The sequence below is a fragment of the Geotrypetes seraphini genome, chromosome 2 (genome assembly GCF_902459505.1).
Source record: "Geotrypetes seraphini chromosome 2, aGeoSer1.1, whole genome shotgun sequence".
NCBI classification, from domain to species: Eukaryota; Metazoa; Chordata; class Amphibia; order Gymnophiona; family Dermophiidae; genus Geotrypetes; species Geotrypetes seraphini.
The window spans coordinates 229682719-229704458 of record NC_047085.1 but is presented as its reverse complement, the minus strand read 5'-3'; the positions used below and the strand labels follow the sequence as shown (position 1 = coordinate 229704458).

At 43.0% G+C, this 21740-nt stretch overlaps 1 protein-coding gene across 2 annotated transcripts in view; it reads right to left on the bottom strand.

Moving 5' to 3' along the window:
• The window catches only part of MYH9 (myosin heavy chain 9), an 807001-nt gene that overhangs the window by 101774 nt on the left and 683487 nt on the right, over nucleotides 1-21740 (bottom strand). For both annotated transcript variants that reach the window (XM_033935132.1, XM_033935133.1), the window contains exons 35-36: nucleotides 7530-7658; nucleotides 7066-7154 (exon numbers count right to left, since the gene is read on the bottom strand). In XM_033935132.1, coding sequence (XP_033791023.1) covers nucleotides 7066-7154; nucleotides 7530-7658 — 218 coding nt within the window. The remainder of the gene's footprint in view (nucleotides 1-7065; nucleotides 7155-7529; nucleotides 7659-21740) is intronic.

Sequence of the window (21740 nt, the reverse complement as noted above, 5' to 3'; positions counted from 1 at the left end):
TACAGTAATGGAATCTGAGAACCACTGCAATATGCTTAGAATGCCTCCATGATACCGATCTTCGGGATGCCAGTCAGACTCCATGCCTGAATGCACCTCCACCCCTGCGGACCGACGGATGTGCTCAGGAATGGGTGGAGGCACGGAATGCATCCGGCACCCTGCGAGACACCTCTGAGTCGCCTATGACAAACTTCATCCTGTGGTAGGAGAAACGAGGATGGCCCGAACTCCTCAGCAAATGCAGGCTGGCTGACAGGTACCAACTGGGATTGGCCTGTCAGCTGCAGACCGAAGTCTGTGGTGTTCTCCACGCAGGCAGAGCTGAATAAATCGCTCCAAGCACAAGAAATCCCCCCAAAGGGACAAAAACCATCAAATAAAATAAAAAGGATGGAACAGAACAAACACTCCTGCTGGCACACGTGCAGAAGGGAAAATCTGTAAGTGGAGTTAGAGAGCACACTAAAGTATAGCAGAGTCCGGATTGGATTTCTTCTGCATATGGTGCTCAGCTATTCAGACACTAACCACTTGTCTAGAATGTCTTTCCTGTTGCACTGGAAAGAGCTTTGGAGATACACCAATTGATAGTGAAATGGCTGTGGAAGAAGAATCACCATTGCATATACTGAAGGTGCGATGGGAGAGATAGGAAGAAAACCAAGAGAGCAGAACACTGGAATCCCAGTGAGGACAGCGTATCAAGAAGCAAACAGTGATCAACAGTATCAAAGGCAGCATATACATCAAGAAGGATGAGGATATAGTAGAGGCCTTTGGATCTGGCCAGAAACAGTCACTGGAAACTTTAGTAAGGGTGGTTTCTGTGGAATGCAGCAGGCGAAAGTCTGACTGAAATGGATTTAGAATAGCTTGGGGATGAGAGGAAGTCCAGGCAACGACAGTGAAAAGCACATTCAAGTAACTTGGATAAGAAAGGGAGGAGAGAAATGGGGTGATAGTTGGAAGGGTACGTGGGGCCTAGTGAGGGTTTCTTTGAGGAGGGGTGTGACACTGACAACAGAATATTTGAAGGCACTAGGGACAGTTGCAGTGGAGAGCGATAGGTTGAGGATGTGACCTATGGAAGGGATGACAGCAGGAGAGAGAGAGCGCTGAGTAGGTGAATGGAAACCTGATCAGAGCAGCAGGTAGTGGTTTTGGACCTGGGCTGGTCACTGTTGGAAACGATACTGAGTAGAGAATGACACGGTGACGGTTTACCCGCGGCCACCGCATTTAAGCCGCGGGTCACCGCCGAAAACGGGGAAGAAAACTAGCAGTCGCTGCGGTAACGGGGACAAGGCCATTCACCGACCGCGGAAACGGTGAACAGGTTTGTCCCCGCGGGCCAATGTACCCCCTTCTAGGAACCGCTATTTACCTGTGTTTCACCGTGCTCCTCATTTGTCAGATCAACCCTTCCTGCCAATCGCAGCAGAAGGGTACCCAACCCCTCCTGCCGGTCCTCCCAATGGCCTCCCCTAAGATCGCCGGCAGGAGGGTACCCAACCCCTCCTGCTGGACCCCCCCCCAACAAACCCTCCCACCCCGGAACCCCCTTAGTCTTACTTTCCAAGTTGGACCGGACAGCTCCTCGCTCGTCTGGCCAGCAGGCCTGCCTCCGTCCAAATGAGGCGGGCCCGCCCCTCCCCTCCCCTGCCTCCCAATGGCCTCCCCTAAGATCGCCGGCAGGAGGGTACCCAACCCCTCCTGCTGGACCCCCCCCCAACGAACCCTCCCACCCCGGAACCCCCTTAGTCTTACTTTTCAAGTTGGACCGGACAGCTCCTCGCTCGTCTGGCCAGCAGGCCTGCCTCCGTCCAAATGAGGCGGGCCCGCCCCTCCCCTCCCCTGCCTAACCCACAGGATCCTAGGGCCTGATTGGCCCAAGCACCTAAGGCCCCTCCTATAGCGGGAGTGGCTTTAGGTGCCTAGACCAATCAGGCCCTAGGATCCTGTGGGTTGGGCAGGGTAGGGGCGGGCCCGCCTCATTTGGACGGAGGCAGGCCTGCTGGCCAGACGAGCGAGGAGCTGTCCGGTCCAACTTGAAAAGTAAGACTAAGGGGGTTCCGGGGTGGGAGGGTTCGTTGGGGGGGGGGTCCAGCAGGAGGGGTTGGGTACCCTCCTGCCGGCGATCTTAGGGGAGGCCATTGGGAGGCAGGGGAGGGGAGGGGAGGGGCGGGCCCGCCTCATTTGGACGGAGGCAGGCCTGCTGGCCAGACGAGCGAGGAGCTGTCCGGTCCAACTTGAAAAGTAAGACTAAGGGGGTTCCGGGGTGGGAGGGTTCGTTGGGGGGGGGTCCAGCAGGAGGGGTTGGGTACCCTCCTGCCGGCGATCTTAGGGGAGGCCATTGGGAGGACCGGCAGGAGGGGTTGGGTACCCTTCTGCTGCGATTGTCGGGAGGGCCGTTGGGGGGGTCTACATGAGGGGTTGGGTGCCCTCCTGCCGTGATCGCTGGGGGGAGGGGAGACTTGCAGCCGTAGCCGCGGTCACTATGCTAATCACGGCAGCATTTAAAGTACATGTCGTGTTTGTTTTTGCATTGCTAGCCCCAGGGGTGGTGGAAGATTAGTGATTGAAAAACTGTATGAAAAATAACTATTTTAAATTTAGTGATCAAAATGTGTCAGTTTTGAGAATTTTTATTAATTAATTTTTTCTCTGCGTGTTTTGTTTTTGTATAGTTATTAACTAATATTTAACTAAGTTTTAAAGTTTTAAAGAATGTTTCCTTTATACGTAAATAAAGAAAAGTGAATGGGATTGCAGTGGCGGTGACGGGGCGGTGAATGGGGTGGCAGTGGCGGTGACGGGGCGGTGAAGAGGATGGTGAGACGGGGACGGGGCGGTGACGGGGTTGGTGAGACGGGGACGGGGCGGTGACGGGGATGGTGAGACGGGGACGGGGCGGTGACGGGGACCAATTTTTTCACCGTGTCATTCTCTAATACTGAGCTTGATGGTTCTTCAGTCTGTCCCAGTTTTGGTAATTCTTATGTTCTTAATACCATCACACCAGGAAAACACAAGACTGGGATCTTATTCTGCTCAATATAGAGCAGGGAGCACAGGAAACCTGCTGGGAGACCAAAATTAACTCCCACAAAGAACCAGTAATAACATCCAACAGAGCGGAAGGTCTGAACTGCTAGCTGACCTTAAGGGCTATTTGGCGAACATGTACCTGAGCTCGCTCTGTGACCATAAAGGAATAGTAAAAGACATTTCATCCTCTGAGACTTGAGACTCTCTTGGAAAGGCCTACCAGAACTTGGCCAGCCTCTGAACTTGAGGCAGACATGCCTTGGGAGTCCCAACTCCCTTGTACCCCCTCCTGCTGTGCTGCAAGACTCTCCCTGTGGAATTCAGCCATCCTGAAAGACTGTCCACACCAGATTAAAAATTCTGTAGAAAATCTTGCATTGGCAGCGTAGAGTCTCCTTTAGAGGACTCCAGTTTGAGTTTCTGAGGCTCCGTAGCCTCTGTGCCACTGTGTTCAGGAACGTCATTCTGTCACTCTTGAAGGAATTTGGCTTGAACCAAAGGCTGTCTGCCCATTTCTCGGTCCCAGAGAGCAAAGGGGAGGCTAAGCCAACTACTCCTGTCCCCACTGGATATGCTGTGCAGCACGTGGCGCAAGGGTGCTCTTCGAGTACATATCCAGCGTAATCCTTGTGTGAATTAGGAGTAAAGGAGCCTGAGGACTCCATCCCTGCCAGTTTTGAGGCAAAACAGGTGATTCAGAGTTTCTGGAGAACTTTGAAAAAAAGAAAATTGGGAAATCAAAGATGGCTGCCACAGCAGCATTTTGGTGCCAAAAAGCTAAAATAAAATGATAAAAAGTACTGATTTTAGAGGAGGGAACCGGCAGAAATCTTTAAAAACAAGATTTACAGACAACCCCACCCAAATTTTCTTCATAGGCTTTAATAGCCTTACTCACTGTAACCTGTGCTGGCAATGTGTTGGAGCCTGCCTCAGCTCCAAAGGTAGCTGGATCTAGGAGAAGAAATCACTGTCTTAAAATGGAGTGTCCTTCCAGGACTGAATCTTCCTTCTGCCAGTCTGACCGGTGTCTGATTGAGCCTCCAACCCCCATGGACCTGCAAACTGTCGCAACCCGCGGGCTCCTGATCACCGCAGCGAGCCGGGTTCACCGCGACCGTAACTGCTCCCAGCGTGTTCCCTTCAACTAGGGAATCCTTCAGATTATATAGGCAACAGCCTAGGGTAAAACCCATAGGACAAATGACCTCAGTGAAAACAGGCAAGGAATATCACACACACTCTGAAAGGTCCAAAATAAGGATATACTTTTATTTCTGACTCTAGGTCAAACTGCTCTGGTGTTATCAGTAGGTTATAACATTTTCCAGTATCTTTGTTCAGAAACCAAAACATAAAATGCTGGGCCAACCTGGCCTCACTGGTTTCACATATGTCAGAATGGCTCTTAATTTCAAAGTCCAAAAGAAACAGCAACAAACAAACTTGACCAGACTGTCCCAGTTAGCTTCAATGGGAGGATCTGGAAAGAGTCCAAAAAGTAACATAATAATATAAAGTAAATGCTTCACCAAAATCACAATGCTCTAGTCTGTAAATTCTAGCTTGTGTTTGTTGCTGAGTTGGCTTGCACACAAAGTGGTACAGGCAGCCTCTTCTAAATCTTCTTATCAGTCATCTCCCCCACACTCAGGCAGTGAATCGGGAGTGCTCAAGGCTTTTAGCCACAGTTCTTAATTGGCAGACAAAACAGGTAATATATTCCTTAAGAGTGTTATGATATCCTTAAGCAGCTTTAAATCCCATATAGATTGACTCATACAGAGAATGGTGGCAAACATTAGCAGCAAACAGGACGGCATTCAGCTCCCAGCCTGCAGATCTCAATCTGCTACTGGTCTCCGTGTCAACCACTCTAAGCAACACAGCTGAATGGAGCACAATAATCAGTACAGACGGAAAGTATCCTGCTACCAGCATGAAACAACTTCAAATACTTTTGCCTCTGTACATGCTTTTCCAAAACACTGTGCCTTCTTATGTCTCAAAACACAAATCCTTTCTTAGTCAGCAGGTCAGTAGATCAAGAGAGGAACATAACTTACAGGTTCAATCAATCTGCATAACCTCTACAGCTTCAAGGAACTTAAATATGCCTTCTCCAATTACCATAGCTTCTGGCATCGAGTTAGATTCAGTAGCTGGGTTAGAAGGCATTTCACCCACCTCCTGCATATCCCAGGCTGCTGGTTCAGTTTTAGTAGGCAGCTTCTGCTGGTGCCTTGGTCTGCCTGCTTTCAGACCCTCTCCTTCTGAAGTCCCGTGCTCTCTGCAGCTCTTGTCCCTGCTCCCCCCCCCCCGGGTCTCAGCTGCCCTGTTTTAACAGGTCCTAATTCGCCCCTCCCTGCTCTGAAGAGGGAGAAAGCTCCCTCTGCAGCTGTGTCTGCTTAGCTGACAGCTTCCTGCCAGTTTCCTGGCCTTCTGGGAGATGTAGTTCCCTGGCTCTTGGGTTTCTTTGAGCTCTAATAGCAGGCTTGGGAGAGTAACTGAACTCTCCCTGGCAGTCAGTGTCTGTCTCAACAATGTCAGTACAAGGGAAGTCAGCGCTATCACACTCGGCAGGGCCAACCTGGTCAGCTCTCCTGCATAGGGTCTTACTGCTCTTCCTAGCTAACCCTGTGCCAAAGCTAGACAGAGAGCTAGATTTGTCACAAAATGCAAAAGTGGGGGGAGGCAAAATGCAGCCAGCAATCTGTAAGACTCTGCTGAGCCCCCTATGGGTGCCTAACAGCCTGTGCTTAAGTACCGGCAATGAAGTAGGTGAGCAATGCTACAAGGGGAACAGACCATGAGCTCCAAAAAGCCTCTCCAGACTGGCTAAGAGGTACCACAAGGGATTGGCCTGACAGCTACAGACCTCAGTCTGCTTCTCCATGCACATAGAGCTGTACCCTTGACTAGGATAGTTCTTAGCACTGAAATCAAGCAAAAAAACCCAAACACAAAGAAACTGTGAAAAAAACCTGAAAAATAAAGAAATAAGCAGAGCAGAAACATTCCTTCTGGTTTGTGTACAAAAGGAAAAATCTGTAGGGGGCAGCAGAGCCCTCTGTGAAGTAGGAGGAATTCAAAATCTGGAATGGAGCACTGGGATATAACCCACTTCTCCAGAATGACATACCTATTGCACTCGAAATACTAGTTACATTCTGATGGTCCATCAGGTATTAGCAGTTCTTGCACTGATTTTTTTTTAAAATTTATATGTATTTATTTGCAAGGATCAAAAACCAAACAATACAAATTTTTACAAAGTTACAAATTTTATAATTTGGAAGGCACTTTATGTTTATAGTAGCCACTACTATAAGCATTTTAAAAAATGCCTTCCAAGTTATAAAACCAAAAACAAATAAAACTTCCCACTCCCAAAATTTCCTACCCCTGATACAGTATTAACAAACTGACCAATATTGCGTCGAATCTCAACCCGTAATCAACAGTGGCTATTGAGGTTTCTGACAGCCAAGTCATTTTTTTTTTTTTTTTTTTGAGACACCTACTCCTAAGATTCAAGGAGGTGCCTGCAAACAGCTGAGATCTGTGGTTCCAGCCTGCTGAGAGAAAATGGCAAGTAGTGCTAGGAAGCAAACTTTAGCTACTGTAGCATAGCTAAAGTGCAGTTATTTTTTGAAGAAGTAAATGCCTGTATGCAATCAAAGGTGAATGGCCTAAGGGGCACATCCCTTTCACCTTCTTGGATGCCTAGGAATTTTCATCACCATGGGTAAGTGATGAACTAAACTAAAAGTCTATTGAATTGGATAAATTGTTGACTCTCTGGAAAATCCTAAATTTCAGTGACCACTCCAGTATTAGTGGTTAGCTCCCACATGGAGGGAGGAGGTAACATAGGACAAGCATATTTGTATACACTATTTTATTGACGTGTGGCCCATCAAAAAATTAATACACCCTAAAACCAAAACCTTAGGTACACTCAATGGGCCATCTGGTCCTTATTTGACATTTACAGTGTTACTAGACACCTACCCTTTGCCACTGCTATTAGCAATTTCATCAGCCAGTTCGTCTCTCTCCTGCTGGGCCTGGCGTTTGGCACGCTCTGCTGAAGCAAGCTCCTGGGGGGGAAAACCCACACACAATCTGGTAATAAGCAATTTTGAACTTGCATAGAATAACCTAGGTTAGTGTTTCTCAAACTGTTCCAATATTTCCTTTGCCAGTATGACTTGGGACAACAATGGGATAGATTTGTATGCACTACCACAAAAGCATGCAAATCTTTCACTGATATGCTGAAAATCAGATTGGCTAAGGAGTATTCTTGATCCAAGAGTATCCATCTTGAGGACCACTAATCTGAATAACTACTGCCATAATTTGATCCTCAGGAAACTTACACAATGGGAAAACATGTTATTCATAATGGTAAAATATTGTACTGGTTCTTATAAGGGGCTACTTAGGATGCATTGTGTGTTTGGACTTATTACCTCCTGCATATGGATCATCTCAGCTTCCATGCTTTTCAGTTTCTTTTCATTCTCTTTGGCCTGAGCTAAGATATCCTCTCGGGAGGCACGGGTATCATCCAGCTCTCGCTGATAATCTTTCATCTGAGCCTGAAGAAGAATGAGTAAATCAGCAAGGCCCAATACAATTGAAAAAAAGTTAAATAGCCAGATAAAGGTAGAAAAAAAGAATTTTAAGTTAACGTTTAACATGGATATCATATTACTTTAATTAAAAAAATAGAAAAGATTTTTTTTAAAAAATTATCCTTTTAATAGATTATTTTTAATACCTTTAATGGCCTTCTCCTGGGGAAGAGTCAGCATACTCCGCCCAACATTCCTCAAGTGCATGCTCATACAGTACAGACCTGTGAAGCTATGTGAGTTGTAAGCATAGCTTTCTGACACACTTTTTCCCAAAAGATTTCAAAGTCCTTGTCCCTCTCCTTTTTGGGGGAGGAAACCAAAAGTGAGCCTTTGCATTGTTTGTTCTTCTGAAAGCAGATCTGACCAGGAGCCTTTTGCACTCTGCACATACTGATGACCTTGTTCAACTGCTGTACAGTGAGGGAAACTCCCAATCTTTATCTGGACCTGCTTAAGAATTCTGTGAACAAGCACTGCCACAGCTTCCTTATGGCATGGTCACTGAACTGCAGGGTATCTAAAGTTTCTGCCCTGGGCTCATTCATTTTTTTATTTTTAATTTTATCTTTATTAAATTTTCAAGTTAACATGATCCAAAAATTCATCATATACAGAAATAAACAGGATAGGCAACAAACATTTAAAGGAAATTTTCAAATAAAAATTAAAAATACATCTTTTGTTTTGCCTACACCATAAGATAGTCCTCTATTAAATGGGGAGGAAAACCTAAAATATACAGAATTATCAATTTAAATTTATAAATTAAGAAAAAAAAAAAAAAAAAAGAGGAGTCCTGAAGGTTGACCTGGTTTATCTATTTTGAGTTTCATTCTTTGATATTAACAGGTGTACTAGTCAAAATCTGCTCTTTACTTGCAATAAATCTGGATTAAAAAAACAAAACAAAAACATAACTATCTTCTTGGAAGTTAACCAAGCACTTACAGGGAAATCTTAAAACAAAAGATGCACCCAGTTTTAAGACTTGGGGGTCACAGTAATAGAAATTGCTTCCTTTTTTTATTGTTCTAGACACATCAGGATACATTCTAATTCTATGGGTCATAAACAATTCATCTTTAACTTTAAAGAACATCTTTAATAACCATTCTCTATCAGAGTCTAACGCCAATTGATCAAAGTAGAACTAGTTCAGGCTCAGATTTTTCCAAGATTTCTATTAAATTTAAGGCATCAGTTCCTGGACCAAATTGATCCTCACTCAATTTTTTATTTCCCAAAGGAAGATAATAAATCTTCGAGATAGGAGGATATATCTGCTATGCAACAATGTTAAAAATGTTATATCACTCTACCCAAAGCTTCACTCCGTTCACGAACCTAATACACCCATTAGGCTCCTAACTAACCAACAGGAAGAAAGAGTAAATCACATTAAAACAATCACAAGTAATAATAGACCTCACCGTACCCTCAAAAAAAGACCAAGGGAGATAAAACTCATCAAAACCAATACACCCACCATACCCATCACAACTATCTCCATTCCCTGCGCCTACCTCAACACTAGATCAGTAAGGAACAAAGCTTTCTTAATCAAAGACTGGATCGTCTGCAAGAAGCTAGCCTGCCTCTTTCTTACAGAAACATGGTTACTGTCAGAAGAGGATCCAATACTAAATGACCTAATACCAGAAAACTACAAAATCCACATGCTAAACCGTGAAGACTGCAGAGGGGGAGGACTAGCAGTCATTCACAAGGAAAAACTCGAACTTGAATTAATAGACACCAAGATAACCAACCAATTAGAAACGCTAGCATGCAAAATTAGCAATAAGGACCTAGAAGAGTACCTCTCCTGTATACTATTTTATGTTCCGCCAAAATGCTGGTCAAAGGCCAGAGAAGACTTCTATGAATTCATCCTACACAACTCAATCACTCCGCCTTACAATATTATAGCAGGATACGTGAACCTACATTTAGAGAACAAGGACAATCCCGAAACAAAAGATTTCAAAAACTTCCTATCCTCACTCAACTTCATCCTCCCTTCATCCACACAAACCCATGAAAAAGGCCACCAGCTAGATTTGGTAGCTATGTCCTCAAAAGAAATCCTAAATCCCACTATTTCCATGTCGAACGGCATCTGGAACCACGACATCTGGTCCGATCATTTTACCTACTACTTTAATTTAATCTGGAACCAACCAAAAGAAAAAACTCACCCAAAGATAAAAAAAGAACATCTCACAAGGGGCCACATCAACCCAGAGGAATACTGGGCCCAATATGAAGCGCGAGAGGAGACAAACGAAGAGGGTGAATTCTGGGAACAGTGGTCAAAAACAAGCACAACCATCTTAGACAAAATAGCTCCTAAACGAAACAGAACAAACCGCTCAAATAAATATAACAACTGGTTCGACTCCGAACTACTAAAAATGAAACAATCAATACGACGACTAGAAAGGATCTGGAACAAATCAGGTGAAACATCTGACAGGAACAATTGGAGATCAAATATAAAGGAATACAAACAACTGATAAAAGAAAAAAGGAAAACATTCTACTCATCCAAAATATATATATCCAACACAAGTTCAAAAGGAATCAACACTCATGAATTGTTCAATCTAGTTAAAAATTTATTCGACACCACACGCCACAGTCAATCCACCCACGACATAAAACTTCCAACAGCAGACGATCTAGCACAACACTTTGACTCAAAAATTGGGAACCTAAGGAACAACTGCCCAACAAACAACACAGATGAACAGCAAATAGCCAACACACATGAAAATGAAACACCAGTGGACATGTTTTGGAACTCCTTTCAGGAACTAGAATGGAACAACTTCATAAAACTCTACAACAAATATACTAAATCAAACTGCATCCTAGATCCCTGTCCCCCCAACATAATGAAAACAGCCCCATTAGACTTTAAAATAACACTATGGAATCATATGTCCAATAATCTCAAAAACGGAAAATTCCTATCAAAAAATGGTCACATTATAATCACCCCAATTCCAAAAAATCGTAAACTACCCCTAACATCAGCAACCAACTATAGACCAGTAGCATCCATCCCATTTTTCGTAAAAATAATGGAAGGTCTGGTACAAACTCAATTGACGGACTACCTAGATCAGTTCTCGCTGCTACATGAAACCCAGTCTGGCTTCAGACCTCTGTTTAGTACCGAGACAGTGATTGCAGCGATCTTAGAATACCTACGTAACTTATTCAGCAAGGGCCATAAAGCCTTAGTCATGCAATTCGACTTGAGCTCGGCCTTCGACTTGGTGGATCACGAAAAATTACTACAATGCTTAGACGCAATCGGCATTGGAGGCGAGGTGCTGGACTGGTTCCGAGGATTCCTCACGACCCGCACCTATCAAGTTCGCTTCAATTGCAATCTCTCTAAAATATGGAGAAACCCATCAGGCGTCCCACAGGGGTCCCCACTACTCTTCAACGTCTATATAGCTTCACTAGGTACGCAGCTGACCCAGCGAGGCATAAAAGTATTTAGTTATGCCGACGACTTCACAGTCATTATCCCGTTTACTGCATCTCCCTCCGAAATCACCCCCACAGCATCAGAAGCGCTGAACATGATGGAACAATGGACCAAAGATTTCAAACTGAAGCTCAATTCAGATAAAACTAAATTCTTTATAGCCTCGCCACACGCAAATAACACAACAAAATCATTACACATTAACAATCTCAACTACCCCATTCAATCAACAATGAAGGTCCTAGGAGTAATATTAGACCAAGGCCTAACAATATAGACTCCCTAATCAAAAGAGGATTTTTCACTCTTTGGAAACTTAGGTCCATTAAGGCGTACTTCCACACCTCGGCTTTCAGAATTCTAGTACAATCCCTAATACTAAGCCACCTGGATTATTGCAACATCACCCACCTGACAATCCCCCAGAAGCAAATGCAAAGACTACAACTGATACAAAACGCAGCAGTCAGGATGATCTTCGGGCTGAAGAAGTCCGACCACATAACCCCTTCCTACCAACTCCTACACTGGCTGCCAATGGGGGCACGCACGAAATTCAAGCTAGGATGTCTCTGCTTCAAGGTATTAAATGGTCTAGCCCCTAAATACATTACAGACCTCTTCTCATTCCCAACCAACAGACATGAAAGAAAAACACACCTGAAATTTGTCTCCCCACCGACTAGAGGGTGCAAATATAAGAGATACCACCAACAACTGCTATCGTATCAAGCAGCCTTATGGGGTAAAGACTTAGAAAAACTAATTGCACACACAAACAACTATGAAGAATTTAGGAAACACCTAAAAACTTACCTGTTCTCGAAATACCTAGGAAACGAACCAGGACATCAGCCCCTCCCGTAACTCCATCACATACCACTAACTATGAATACTCCATTCAATTCATGGAACATTTCTAATTCTTTGTAAGCAGCACGGCCCTTCTTGGTCTTGCAGCATACAAACTGTTGTTACTATTATTAATGCCGGTATTATCAGATGTACACTGCTATACTCTTTAATTCATCGTATGTACAGTCTCTCTTTATTGTATTTACAGTTACCCTTTATTGTAAACCGCCTAGAAGTCGCAAGATTACTGGCGGTATATAAAAATAAAGTTATTATTATTATTATGAAGATTCAGGCACATTTAAGACCTCAGAAAGATATCTCTTGAACAAGTCAAGGGCAGAAGCTGTGGGGCAATTTGGAAAATTAATTAATCTGAGGTTCTGTCTCCATGTTGCATTCTCCAATATCTCCAACTTATTATTAATATAACCATTTTCTCTCATTAGGAGCTGATTTTGTGCTCCTATAATTTCTAGATTTTTCTCTTGGTCTAGGACTTTAGCTTCTAATTTCCCCAATTTCTGTTGTAATTTAGAAGTTTCCAAGGATGATCCATAAGTTTGTTCTACTAGTTTTTGGATTGAAGTCCCAAGGGAAGACTAACATAGAAATTGCTTCCCATATTGAATCCAAATCAACTACTGGGGGTTTCTTCAAAAGAGAAATAGAAAAGGCAATTTCAATCTCTTTAATCACAGTACCTGAAGGCAATATCACTGTGGCAGATTCCTGTAAGTCACCGGTCAAAAACACGTCGTCGGTTGTTGGTGTAAACAATGCTGAGGCGGTGAAAACTTTCTGCACTGCGAGGTCTTCACTCTCCTCGCTACCATCCAGCATTGCTGCTTCGCTCTTCTCCGATGAGAAGGCTGTCCCGGCAAGCTCCGCTCCTCTGGAGAGAGGCTGATTGCCTCGAGTGAAGCCCGAAAGTACTCCGTCTTACTCTCTCTTTCAGCCAAGGACTTCTCATCTGGTTTCAACCCCAGGATCACGCTCGATGAATGCATCCATCGGGCCAGATAGTTGAACAGTTGACCCGGGTTCAGTATCTTAGATTTCCTTTTCACCATTGATTTACGAAAAAGGCACGATGGCGTTCTGCTGAAGTCCTTCAGGATGCCATCTTGGTAAGGCTCCTTCCCTGGGCTCATTCTTAGACTCTAAAGGAAATAGGTCAAAATCTTGGAATATGAGCTCCTCCGATGGAGATTTGCCTCATGTGGTGGCCAAGCTTTCATGGGCATCTGAAGACCATCAGATATCTTTTTCAGGCCACTCTAAGATGACCTCTGGTGGGTCCTTGGATGCCTATGAGCACTGATGACTCAAAAATATTCAGCAGAAGATTGAGTCTCTGCCTGTATCAAGTGACTGACCACCTGGTCCGGCCAGGACTTATGACGTCAAGTACCAGAGATGATATGTGCAAAAGGGAAATTAGCACTTCTGATGGGTTAGAGACACTAATGCAGTGCACACCGAATCGGATGCCCATCGAGGCCTTGGAATTAAAGCATCCACTGCACGAAGTGAATGGATTTTCTGCATATGCTGTGCTGCCTAGAGCTTGATGACAGACAGACCTCAACAGTTCATCCAGTCTGCCCAACAATCACAATTGTTTATGATTAAACTGCCTCTTTGGCATTACTAGGACAGACAGTAAAAGTCTGTCCAGCACTGTCCTCATGTTCCATATTACTGGAGTTGTCATCTAAATCCTCTCCAGCCCATCCTAAACTGAACTGTCATTTACGGGACACAGACCTTGCAAGCCTGCTCAATACCAGCCTTAGTTCTTCACATCTGAGTTGCTATTTGAGCACCACTTGATGAAGATGCAACCATTTAAGGTTGTTTTTTTAATACAATTCATTTTCTAATTAGAGAGATTCTCTGTGTTCATACCATGTCTTTTTGATTTTCCATCACCATTTTTGTCTCCACTTCCTCCCTCAGGAGGGCATTCCAGGCATCAACCACCCTCTGTGAAAAAAGTTGCGCCCTTACTCTTAAAGTTTACCACTCCACAAACTCAATTCATGTCCTCTAATTTTTCCTTCTCTGGAAAAGGTGTTTCTATAATAATATCTTTCAAGTATTTAAATGTCCACCATATATCCCTTGTCCCTCCCTCTGAATGGAGGAATTAATGTCTGTACAAATTATTGATGAGACCCCATTTGGAGAATTGTGTTCAGTTTTGGAGGCCATATCTGACTAATGAAATAAAAAGATTTGAAATACATCCTTAGTCAAATACAGCCTCCCAAAACTGAACACAATTCTCCACTTGGGCTCATATCAATGATTTGTACAAGGACATTATACCTCCATCGTTCTGCTGGAAAAATGTTGACTAGCACCGGCTTTTACCTCACTCTTCTCTGAGTTTGGCTGATTGGTTGTGCTGGGATTCAAACCCACTTTGGGTTCTAGACTCAAAGATTGCACCTGTAAAAAGGTTGAGACTTCTGAATAGCCTTTTGGGTGTGTTTTCATACACTTGAAACCATGGCTTCACGCCAAGTGAAGCAGCATGCCTTACAATATTCAAACTTCCTCATAAGCTGCTCCTCGAAGCCTGCCATTGATAAAAACTTGGGGGAGGCAATATTCGACATGCCCCTGGATCCACTGAACTAGTTGGAGTGTATTGGAAGCTGGGTCCCAGCTTCTTGGTCTGTTGCACTCCCTCTGATGTTGAGGAGGATGAGAGGTCCTCACATCAGGGGTGTTTCAAAGGCATCAGAAACCTCTTTCTGTACTTCAAATGATGGTGCAACTTGGTTTTCTCCTGATATCCAGCATCTTTACCCCTCTGTGCCAATGAGGACGAAGATGAACCCTCTCCATTGGAAAGGATCACAGGGTGATTGATGCACTTTTAAGGCAGGGAGAACAGTGCTTCCAACAGTGATGATATCAATGGACTAGATTCATCCGCACCACAAATCCTTTCATGCTTGTTTCTCTCAATCTCCTCTCTCCAAGAGATCTGTGAATACAGGTTACAAGAGATCATGATTGGGTCCCCAGGTGTTGCAGGCACTAGTTATGAGTTTTCATGGTAGATACGGTCCAATTACATCTGGCACACCTTTTTAAAGTCACTAGGAGCTATTTTCTGGGACATATCCGGAAAATCACTGCAGAGAAATCTATTTGGCAAGAAATGCATGGCCCCTGAAAACAAAAAGGATAAAAATCTAACTAGGAATGTTGAAAAGGTCGGTAGCGATCCTTGTATGACAAGATTGTAAACCAGATGAAAAATAAGTGCAACAAGATTTGATGCAAGCTGACAGCACAGAAAGCAAAGTTACTTACCTGTAACAGATGTTCTCCGTAGACAGAAGGGGAATGCAGCCACACTTGTTGGTGAAGTCCTCTGACTGAGCCTGTGTCAGTGCTCTCCCATAGCTATAGTAAGCTTTGAGCTTACAGAACATGTGCAGGATGCCCTACACCTGAAGCCCCTCCCTTCATCCTGTCAGTTTTGTCTCTAGCAATATAACAAGTTGAGATGACGGAATGGAAGGTGGGCAAGTGTGGTTGCATTCCCCTTCTGTCTACGGAGAACACTTTTTACAAGTAAGCAACTTTGCTTTCTCCGGAGACAAGCAGGGGAATGCTACCACACTTGCCCGCTCTCCATCCCCTCATCTCGACTTGTTATATTGCTAGAGACAAAAATGACACACTTGTTGGTGAGCCCAAGCTGAAAAAGCAGACAGGAGGTGGATATAACTTATAATGCAAATAAGTTACACAAGACTGATTGTCCAAAACGAACATCCTGTGTTAAGCTTTGGTCTAAACAATAGTGCTTTGTAGAAGTATGAACAGAAGACCAGGTTGCTGCTCTGAAGATATCCTGAACTGGGATTGATTTCAAGTTCGCTACTGAAGCAGCTGTAGCTCGCAGTTTATGTGCCCCAATTGAACTAGGGGGTTGTATACGAGCTCTTGTGTAAGTGGATGCGGTGTGCAATCTATGATGATATAGCTCTCTTAGTCACTGGCTGGCCATGGGTAGCTGCATTGTAGGAAATGAATAGTTAGCTGGATTTGTGGAGATGAGAGGTCCCCTTGAAGTAAAAAAATCAACACTCTTCTGTAATCTAATGTATGGAGATGCTCGTCTGCTGCAGAGGTGGAAAAAACAACGGCAAAGGGATGGTTTGGTTAACTTGGAAATCCAAAACCACCCTGGGAAGAAATTTAGGATGACACAATTGCACTTTATTTGGAAAAAATTGTAAATAAGGATATGTGACTTCAAAAAAAAAAAAAAAAAAAAAGGATATGTGACTAAAGCTTGAAGATCGCTAACTCATCTAGCTGATGTAAGAAAGGCTGTTTTCCAGGAAAGGAAAGTGAGAGATGCAGATCCCAGTGGCTCAAAAGGGTCTTTCATCCATTGTTCCAAGACTACAACGAGGTCCCAGGATGGAGGAGGGTCTCTCAGTGGAGGTCTAAGATTGGTAAGACCTCTTAAAGTGAGAAATCAGAGGGCAATGTAAAACTGATTTACCACGCACCAGTGAGTGGTATGCTGAGATGGCTGACAAATGAAGTCTTACAGAGCTTCTCTTTAGGCAGAAGTCTGACAAGTGTAGAAGAAATGTGAAGATATAATCCAGTGGACAATGAAGAGGATCTTGACTTTGAGCATGTGCCCCTAAGGAAAAATGCTTCCATTTAGCTTGATAAGATTTTCTAGTGGAAGGACACCTTGCTGCAAGCAGAACTGACTTTACTGATTGTGAGAGAGGAAGGTTGGTTAGGAGTGAACTTGGCAAGGAGTGTGAGGTTGGGTTCAGAGCCTGACAGGGAGAATTTGGTTCAGAATGGATTTTTTCTGGTTTTCCTCCTCTAAATTTAGGGTGTGTCTTATGGTGCGAAAAATACGGTAATTATGCTTGCACCAACTATCTATAATAATAAAATGTTAGTCGCGCATGCGCACTCTAAAGTCGTGTTCCCTGATCCGTCGCGGACATGAGTGCGCATGTGCGCTTATCAAGCATCGGGCTTACCACCGCTGCAGCCAGCGAGGAGCCCAGAAACTTTCCGCCCGGGCTCTTTAACTGACCCCGCCGCCCGGTGGCAATTCCAGCAGCGTGTGCAACAGTCTTCACATGCTGCTCCGGGCCCTTCTACTGCCCTGATTTGCTGTGCCGCGTCTATGATGATGTCATCAGAGACGCGGCAGAACAAATAAGGGCAGTAGAAGGACCCGAAGCAGCGTGTGGCGACTGCTACACACGCTGCTGGAATCACCAGGTTTGTAGTTGGGCCCGTGGGAAGGGAAAGTGGGGTAGAGGAAACGCTAATGCTGCTGCACAGGGAACTGGTGTGGGGGGAGGGAATGCTGCTTTGGACAGACAGACAGACAGAGGGAGGAAGGGAGACAGAAAGAAAAGAAAGACACAGGGGCAGGGAGATACACAGAAAGACAGACAGACAAAGGGGGCCAGGGACAGAGACAGAAAGAAAGACGGCGGGAGTTGCGTCAGGGGGGGTGCGGGATGTGGCAGAGGGAACTTTTCCAATGGGTGCAACTGGGCGGCTGTCGGGAACCTCTGATCAGGGGCAGTGCAAGGTAAGTGTATCATAGGAATAAGACTGAGGAGGGGGGAGAAAAAGGAAGGGATGCCTACTGCTGGACAGGGGGAGAAGGAAAGAGGTGCTGATGGATAGGGGGGGTGACGAAAAAGGAACAGAGGCCTAATGTTGGACAGGGGGAGAAGGGGAAAGAGGTGCTGCTGGACAGGGGGGAGGTAAAACAATGGGAGAAGGGCTGCTGCTGCATAAGGAGAGCAGTGAAGGGGTAGTGGTGGACACAGGGGAGGTAAAAGGAAGGGAGAATGGACAGGGAGAGCAGGCAAGGGGTGGTGATGGGCAGCCAAGGAAAAAGACAGAAAGAAAGAAAGAAAGCGGCTAAGGAGAGAGAGAGAAAGAAATAAAGACAGACACATACACATATATTCTAGCACCCGTTAATGTAATGGGCTAAAAGACTAGTAGTCTATAAGACTTTAGCCACCAAGCCACCTAGAAGAATGCTGTGCCAACACCACATATAAGGATGAACTCAACACATCCAATCAATAAGGTAGCACACTATGAGTCTATAAAGATAATTGCCTCTAAACAGTCTCCAAGCTGCTCCACATGTTAATTTTTTTGTTACCTGCCTGTCAGTCAAAGGCTGTACTCAGAAAAGATTCATTAACCAACTCTTATCATACCAAGCTGCTTCCAGAGATCCCGAACTGGGCCAAATGGCCAGACTATCAGCCTCATTTATTCAGTTTAGAAAGCTATTAAAAATCCACCTGTTCTCAAAATTCTTACAATCCTTCTAAAGTAGCATACTGATGTAAAACTATTGTTAACTTGTCATTGCCAATGTTCTATCTATTATAGCTGACAATGGGTAATTTTCTATCAACTCAAGGGACATATAATTACTCCAATACCTAAAAATCCTAAGGAATCTATCAGAATAGTTACTATTTATAGGCCAATTGCCTCCATCCCCTTTTTTGTAAAACTGATGGAAGGCATGAGTCTACTTTCAGTTGCTAAATTATTTGAAGCAGTAATCTTCTGCATGATTCACAATTGGGCTTCTGGCCTTTGTACAGTACTGAGACAGTTATGGCTTCTATTTTTGAAAATTTGTACAATTTGTTCAGCAAAGGCACTAGTGCTCTGATAATGCAGTTTGAATTGAGTAATGCTTTTGATCTTGTAAATTATAAAACGCCTCCAGCGTGTACAAAACGCAACAATCCGCTTCCTACAGAACCTCAACTACCAAGACCCCTTCTCCCTAGCTCTCTGTGCAGAGCACTGGCTTCCGATCAACCAACGCTGCGCATTCAAGGCCCTGGTAATAGCACACAAAAGAATCTACGCCACCACCTGTCTCCTCCGCTCTGAAATGGAAAAACGCCTATGAATCCCCCCAGGAAAGTCTCTCCTATCAGAAACTGCCCACAAACACCCCTACAGCCACTTCATCCGCCAAATTTGGAACCAACTCTCAACGCAAATCAGATTACAGAACTCATTGATGACCTTCAGGAAAGCAGTAAAGACCTTCCTCTTCAACTAAAATTCCAACTGCAATCAACCCCCCCTCTAAATTCCCCCTTCCTTTCTGCACTCTCGTCTCCATTCTTAACTTGTACTTAAGTCATTGTACTGCCCAAATGTATTCACTATGAATGTTTGCTTATAACCCATTCTGAGCTACTGGGAGGACGGGATAGAAATCGAATTAGTTAGTTAAATAAATAAATAAATATTAGAATGCCTAGATGCCATTGGCATTTAAGATAAAGTTCTTGGCAGTTTTCGAGGCTTCTTATCATGTACTTATCAAGTACACTAACAATGCCTATTCTAGTAGTTGTAGCAATCCGTGCGGGGTCCCTCAGGGCTTTTCGCTACCCCTTTACTTTTTAATATATATTTATCTTCTCTTGACACTAGATTATTCTTTTAGGGATTAAACGGTTTAGCTATGCTGATGACAACCATCTTGATCCCTATTCCAACTTCAATTTCTTGTATTATGCATGTTATTGCCACAGTATTTTTGATAACTGAACAGTGGATAGTTGAATTCAGATTAAAACTTAACCAGTTAAAGACAAAAGAATTTTTAAGCATCCCCCCGTCAAAATTGCATCGCTACATCGTTGACGCTGAATCCAGTTCAATCTACAATTAAAATTTTAGGTGTAATTTTGGACTATAATTTACCATGAAGAACCAGGTTGATGCCCTAATACAGAAAAGTTTCCACATGCTTTGGAAACTGCGTACTATTATAGTATATTTTGATGCTTCATCATTTAGACTGCTGGTACAATCTCTAGTATTGAGTCAATTGGACTATTGCAACATTGTTTACTTTGTTGGTGCTCAAAAAAATATTCATAGATTGTGTATTATCCAGAATGCAGCAGTCCAATCAATTTTCAATTTGAAAAAGTTTGATCATGTTACTCCTTTTTTTTTTTTTTTTTATAATTCTTTATTCATTTTCAAATTTTACATGAAGTGTACAAAATATTGAATTACAACTAATGAATACACAATATCACTTTTATATCTAATACATAATATTCTAAACATATTTTTATCCCCTCTCCCTCCCCCCACCCTTCAAGTACTTTCCAATCACCCCATACATATTGTATACCATATTATAACATGTTGTGTAAAAATTATTTTCACTACCCCCCCTCCATGTGTGTCACAAAGAAGATATTGAAAAGAAGAAGAAAAATCCTACTATTCATTCACTACAATATTTTGTCAATGGCCCTCATATTTTTATAAATTTAGGATATATCCCTCTTTGTATTGCTATTGCTCTTTCCATTTTGAATATATGACAAATTGTATTCCACCAAAATGTATAATTAAGGTTACTATGATTCTTCCAGTTATTAGTTATATGCTGAATGGCAACCCCTGTCATGACTAGTAAAAGCTTATTATTTTCTGGTGAAATTTGACTTTTTTTCTCATCATCATTCCAAATAACACTGTATCATATGATATTGCTATATGATTTTCCATCAATTTATTAATTTGTGGCCAAATTGCATTCCAAAAACTTTTAATGTAGGGACAATGATACAGTAAATGATCCAACGTCCCTGGTTCCAGATTACAGTGCCAGCATTTATTGGACTTAGAACTATCTAATTTTTGCAAACGTGTAGGGGTCCAAAAAGCTCTATGTAATAAAAAGAACCAAGTTTGTCTCATAGATGCTGAAACTGTACATCTCATTCTCCAAGACCAAATTAGTGGCCATTGAGATGCAGTAATTTGATGCTTAATCTCAATGCTCCAAATGTCTCTTAGACCATTTTTTGGTTTTTTATTCAAATATCCAGATATTAATTTATACTACAATGCAGCTTGATGCCCTAGGAAGTCTGCTTGAAAACATAAGAACTCTAAACTATATCGATTATTCAATGTTTTCCATTCAGGGAACCCAACCTGAATGGCCTGCTTCAATTGCAACCATTTAAAACTTTGTGTTTTACTAAGACCAAATCTATGTTGCAATTGTGAAAATTCCAGCAGTTTACCTTCTGAAATAACATCATTTAGAGATCGAATGCCTGCAATAATCCAGTTCTTCCAAAGGATTTGAGCTCCGCCAATTCTGATCTTGGAGTTTATCCATAGAGACTGATTAGTTGACTTGTTTATTGGGATAGGTGTTAATTTACTAATAAACCTCAACGTTTTCCAAGTATCCATTAATATCTTATTTTATCTGTATCTTCTAGGCATGTTAATATTTGGAAGCTGAACTAAATTTAGGGGAAACATAAGGCTCATTCCAAATACAACCAATCTGGTGCATTATCTATAAGTTCTGGGAGGATCCAATACATACCCTGACGTAGAATATAGGCTTGATGGTACCTATAAAAATTTGGAAAATTTACCCCTCCCTCCTTAATTGATTTTTGCAAAGTTACTAAAGCTATTCTCGGTATTTTACCAAGCCAAAGAAATTTCGTTAAAATGCTATTAAGCTTTTTATAAAAGGACCCCTGAAAATAAATAGGTATCATACTCATTTGGTAACAAACTACAGGCAACATCATCATTTTAATAGTTTGAACTCT